The following is a 6000-nucleotide window of genomic DNA, read 5'->3' as shown; positions in this document are numbered from 1 at the left end:
GCATAGCTAAATTTTTTACATGGAAGACTATTCCTAACTAAGGTAAACCAAAATGATTTAACTTCTCACGGTTTATGTATGATGCTTCTGATCCTGCAAGCAAAGCCTCCAAAATGTTTGCCCATTTCCCAAGACTGCATTCCAGCCTGAAGTATTAGGGTATCTTTATCTCTCCCCTGTGATACTATGCACTGTTCTAACCTTGTTAGTAGGTATATGTTTCCTGAAATGGCAGCAGTAAAACACAGGCAGACATTTCATGTGTGCTGCACGTACTGTTGGAGAGCTGGAACCAGAGTAAGGTGTCTCCAGCTGATATCGTAAGCGCTCACAGCCAAAGCACTTTACCAAACTGATTTTAACTGGTAAGAAAGTGCAGAAGTAAGCTTCATCCCTACAGTTTTCCTTTCGCAATATTTATGTGAGGAATAATAATAATAAGTTCTAAGCTTTATCCCCTGCATTGGTAAGTAGATGTTGTGACATTTTTCAAAGTTGCCAAAGTGCCTTCCTTGTTTGGAACATGCCTTTGGGACACTAAAACCTGGGACGCATTTCACTTGCAATCTGACATTCCTCTGATCTACTCAAAATACGCAGTGTAGCACCAGTGGACTCTGATACAGTCTGCAAAGTGCAGGGACTTTGAAGCATCTTGCCTGTCCTGTGAAGTGTGGAAGGAGGGGCAGAGGCAGCCTGTGGCTGCAGGGCCTGGAGCAGTGCCTGATTCCCTCATGCTAGTTCCGGGGCCGCCGGGTATAAAGAGCTTTATGCAATGTCTGGAGGGTGGGAGTTTATAGAAAACGCGATGTCTCAACAGGCGAACGCGCCTTTCTTCTGCAACTAGCGGGATAAGAAAAAGACACCAAGCTCCTTGTGCTGCTGCTGTGCAGATCAGCACCCCGGAGTCGAGGAGCCAGCTTCTGAGGGAGCTGGGGCATCGCAGCCCGAATGGGACCTCGCCATCAGATGGATGGAAGAGCAGCAACTGCTTGCAAACTGCTCGTATTATTCACTGCATGCATAATGCAGGGCAGTTGCCAAGGTAAGCGCTATGCTCCAACCTCTCTGGAATGGGACTTGCACTGCAAGGAGCACATCCCTGTTCTGGGGACTTCCATGAGAAAAAAGTCCACAGTGCCTGAAAGTAGAGGGTTAACGGGAGCCGCTTCAAGGAGTTCTTTCTAATAGCTAGGGGAGACAGTTGGCTCTTTCCAGGCGTCAATTTCTGTTGTGGAAAAGGAAGTAGCACCTTAGAAAACACTACAAACACCGGCTCTTTAGCTTCACTTCATCTTGGTTTTAAATTATCCCAGGATTTTTTTTATTGATTGTGTTTCTGGTTTGTACAAACTTTTTTCTGATTGTACAGGACAGCAACACAGAAATGTTGCTAAATTTGGAGAGACAGCTCAGACTTTGCAACTCCATCGTCTAAACTCACAGTTTTACAGAGATACAAGTGGGCAGCTTTTCCTGTAGTGAGTACTGCTTACTGGCTGTGGATAAGATTAAAAAAAAAAAAAAAAAATCACCCCAGAGTTTTTGCATTTTTTCCTTGCGATCTTTGTGCCCTTCTTGCTACTGAAGTGTGGGTGGTTTTGCAGAACAGAGTACACCTGCATTCCAAGAGCAGGTTTGGTGACCACTAAAATTGTACCTAGAGTTGTTTTTGGTGAGAAGCGCGCAGGCTTTGGCACTTGCACGTAGACAGGTTGTGCCTGTGGAGGGGGTTATGCGTGGACAGGTGTCCACGTATGTGTCGTGTATGTAGTCGTTTACAGAAGGCTATAAGAAAGAAACAGATGCTTAGTCTGGAGCACAATAAGCTCCCCTCAGTCGGTCTCAGACGCAGATTTGAAGTTGAGAGAGGGAGAACTTTTTCTCTGGGCTTTGCTGTTGCTAGGCGACATCGGGGAGCATGTGACAGGCAGAGCAGGCTGAGTGGCGCTCCTCTGGTACTAATCTGGCTGCTAGGGATGGAGTAGCCGTGTCTCCAGTCTTCTCCCCAGCCTGTGACTGCAGCCCATCTCTTCCTGTCTCCCCTTCTTCGCGCAGTTTAATTGCCCTGCAGTGAAAATGAAGTCTCTCTTGTTGGAGCAAGAGTGGCTGAAGTGCACGTCCTCTGCCCCATGTATTGACCCGGCAGTCCTGCTGGTTGTGTGTGTGGCTGCGTATTACATGTGCGTTCAAATTGTTAATCTGCTTTCTTTGCACAACTCTTGGTTTAAGCTCCTTAGACAGAATCAAGTAAGTAATTATACAGCAACTGCTGCTAGCAGCTCCCACTTAGGAGCAGGGAAATAGGAGATAGCTAATGTGGAGCAGGAGAGCTGCAAAAGCTCTAGCCAAGGAGGCTGCACTGGACAGAGTTAACCCTATGCACTCTTATTTTACATTGGATAGAATGGAAGCTGCTGCAGTATTGATTGAAATGTTTATTTCTTTGCTCTACAGCCACTTTTGACTGTTTAGGACATGCCCAGTAAATGACATGACAGGATAAGCAGAGGGAGGCTTTGTACTAGCATCCATAGGCAGTAGAATTACAGAAGTTTTTTTACTTTGATGGTATCCTGTCCCCCTGTTGTCCTTCCCTCCTCCTGTCAGAGTAGAATAACTGGGCAAATGAGGCAGTATAATTTTAGTAACAGATAACTAATACTAGTAAAATCTCTGGATAGCAATCTTGGCCACAGTGTGATTATTATTGTGAAATATTTGGTATCCTTAAGCTCTAGCTCCTTGAGTGTTGAGATCGTGTCAAACTCTCATTTAAAAAAAAAGCATTAAGAGAATCATGAAAGCAATTCTAAGGCTCAGAAGGAAAATGGTGAAAATCATATTATCTTGCCTAATCCTCAGTATTTTCAAAGGTGCTTCCATGATGTTTTTGAAGGTTTTTGTTGGCAGTACCTGAGTATTCCTGGTATAAGCTGGATGTTTGTAGAAGTAGTTTCACCTGAGCACTTGCTCAAATTATAGTATTACGATTCTTCCTTGATTTATCTAATTCTGGATTTACTGGAATTAAAAATACCACTTATAAACTGAACAAAAATACTGCCTCTTGTACTTGCCAGTAGTACAGGGCCTAGTTCTGCAACCTTTACTCTATAAGCCTTGTTGCCTGTGGTGTAACTGTTACCAGAAAAAATTGCAGTTGGAATCTAAAAAACTACCTAAGTGAAGGTGGTGTCAGGAAGGAACATCATGGGACAACCGTTAATGTTTGTTGTGAGGAGTCTCAAAGTGCTTCATGCTCATAGTCATAAACTAGAGACACTGGATGGCTGTTGTACTGTCAGCAGTTTTGCAGAGGGCAAATAAGATCACTAGGGCAACTTCTCATTTGAACAATGAGTTCTTTAATGTTACTGCAGGACATACCAGATCTACATACTCATGCAATATTCCACATAGTATCTGTTATTGGGCTCACCTTATCTAACATAGAATGCCTGCTGTACTTTTTTTGATGAGGATTTAGTACCTGAGTGTTTGAATTTTTTTCTGTTCTAATGGTTCAGCACCAGAGGAACTGTTAGTTTAGTTTCTTTATAAAATCATTCATATATAAAAATCACTCATAGAAACCTGCTTTTCTTTATAAAATAGAACCCTTCTTTCTAGACACAAAGTATTGAGAACATTCTTTACAAATCTACTATAGTTAATATTTCTGTAACCTATGTATTTCAGATCACTTAAATTTTCTTTGTTGCTTTTGGGTGTCCCTTGGGTCCTGATGACCTACATTCAATAGAGATGATGTAAATATTCCAGAAAATAAATGTATTAGTATTAAAATAGTACAAATTATTTAATAAATGTCATTGGTATTGTTTTTTTGTCACCAATTCTGTTAAATTAGTGCAAGTTACAAAACAATGCCAGTATCATCTTTTTTCAGACTTGCATGTACTTACACTGAAATTCTGGCTTTACTGCAATTTATTGCAAAGTAGCAAATTGCTATGTAAAGGCCAGGATTTCACTGTATTGTGTAGTTTACAGTGTTTAAATTGCTGTTTGCCTCCCCCGTCTTTCTGATGGGTACATCTGAGGATCTTTTTCTTTCTTTAGCAAGCTTCATGTGTGGAATCAAAGATAACAGATTCATATTGCTGTGAATTATATGAGATCAGTGATTGCTTAGCCAGGTTGTATATTTTCCTTGCTGATAATCATAATATTCGTGTAAATGTTTCAATTCTGGGAAATGCAACTGGAAATGCAAGCATCTCCATTAATGGTCTTTCTCTATACATATGCTAATTTTTTGAGTTTTTGGATTCTATATAAACTTAAGAAGCCAGAATATCAGAGGTAGGTTGAATTCTAGTATTTATTTTTTGCTTTTCTTTTCAGTAACTCAGTCTACTCACTTTTTTTTAAGGTTTCTGTTGTTGATCTCAGGATTGGAAGACTTTTAATTTAAAATATTTTTTTCAGGAAAGCTGATTATCTATTCTGTATGCATCTTGGCAAAACGTGATTTGTGCAGAAACTTTGCTGTAACACAAAAGTTAGTGCATCAAATTTGATTTACATCCTAAATCTCTGTAATGATAAATCATCAGCTTAAATGCATCCCAGGCCAATATGAGTAAAATTATAAGGTCTCTATTAGTCTGAGAATGAAGGCTATTCTAAGAATGAATATATGTGGTGTGATATCATATCTCGGAAAGCATGATGAACATTTGTATGAGGTGAGGCCAGTAATGAATAGGTATGATAAGACCAAGTAGAGAAGAGCTACAGCAGCTCTTTCCAGAATGGCATGGAGAAACACGCATTTCCATCTGGCATTGTAATAGTTCAATCTCCAAATTAATAATTCAGTGTTTTTTAGACGTTGTCTTCACTCAAATCTATTTAATCTGTCTGTAGGATGATGTATAGTGACGTTGCTGTAGGTGATGGGCCAGAGTCAGTATTCATACTCCCTTGTACAGCGCTGTGTATGTTTAAATGACAGAGAAGCCTGTCTGTAAGATTATGCCCCTGCCAAGACCTAGTGTTTGAAGACCTTGAGTGAGACTTTCCTTGGGGACTGAGGATTTGGGGGTAGTGAGAAGGGGGAAAGGATGGCAAAGAAAATGAATATACCAGTGCAATCCTGATGTACAATTTAATAGGTATTGTGCATGACCTATGGGCTGCGGTGTTCATAATCCTACACTAGTGTAATTTTCTTGATTTCTCTTGGAGATGTACTCACACAAAATCAAGAGCAAAAATCCCACTGAGTGTCCATCTACGTGGCTCTGAACTGGTTTATTTCCTAAGGGCTGACAATTTCAAAGTACCTGTCAGGGAAGCACACTGTAATCTTCCTGTATTTTAATTAATGAGTGGTATTTCTGTGCACTGACAGTAATTTTTTTGGTATGGTTCTTTTTAATGAGTAGCCGTCTTTTAGTACATCTCTTGAATTTTCTTAATAATTTACTCTTTCTATATTCTATTCAGCAAAGCGTATCAGGAATTTGCAAAGTAATCAGCTAAAGTGAAGAATGGGACAAACCCCAGAATTTTAGTTAAAAATTGAAAGCGGTAATTGGATGACACCTGGTTAGATTCAGGTTCTATGCCAAATGCTAGAATTACAGTAAATAATTAAGCTACAGGAGTCAAGACAAATAGAGACAGAGCATCTAAGGAGATTTCAACTAAGATAAATGTGTGATGTATGCGATGCTTCAGTTTCCCTGTAAGACAAACCCAAACCTTCTTTCATATACTGAGCTGATTGGAAATTTGAGCAATGAAATCCTCCTTTAATCCAGATTTACTTTCCATGTGTTTTGCAGGAAATGAGCAAAGATTCATTTTGGAGGAAAGGTAGAATGCAATTTCATTAAAGCCTTTTAGTTCTTTTCCTTTTGGGCTTCCTGAATTGACATGAGATCAATCACACTGTTTGGAGCCTTTCCCCCTCCATATGCCTTCTTACACTGTTAGATTATTGCCAGATCAAAGCCCCATGGTGGT

The 6000-nt window shown here is 40.2% G+C and overlaps 1 protein-coding gene across 1 annotated transcript in view; it reads left to right on the top strand.

Annotated features, from left to right (window-relative positions):
* The first annotated feature begins 951 nt into the window (after nucleotides 1–951).
* LOC104162316 (low-density lipoprotein receptor-related protein 2-like) overlaps nucleotides 952–6000 on the top strand; it is a 41662-nt gene continuing 36613 nt past the window's right edge. Inside the window, exon 1 of the mRNA XM_009701017.1 lies at nucleotides 952–1045. Coding sequence (XP_009699319.1) covers nucleotides 952–1045 — 94 coding nt within the window. The remainder of the gene's footprint in view (nucleotides 1046–6000) is intronic.

The sequence above is a fragment of the Cariama cristata genome, unplaced genomic scaffold (assembly GCF_000690535.1).
Source record: "Cariama cristata isolate BGI_N322 unplaced genomic scaffold, ASM69053v1 scaffold38545, whole genome shotgun sequence".
Taxonomy (NCBI): domain Eukaryota; kingdom Metazoa; phylum Chordata; class Aves; order Cariamiformes; family Cariamidae; genus Cariama; species Cariama cristata.
The sequence above is the reverse complement of the archived record's forward strand: the minus strand, read 5'-3'. Positions and strand labels throughout refer to the sequence as shown.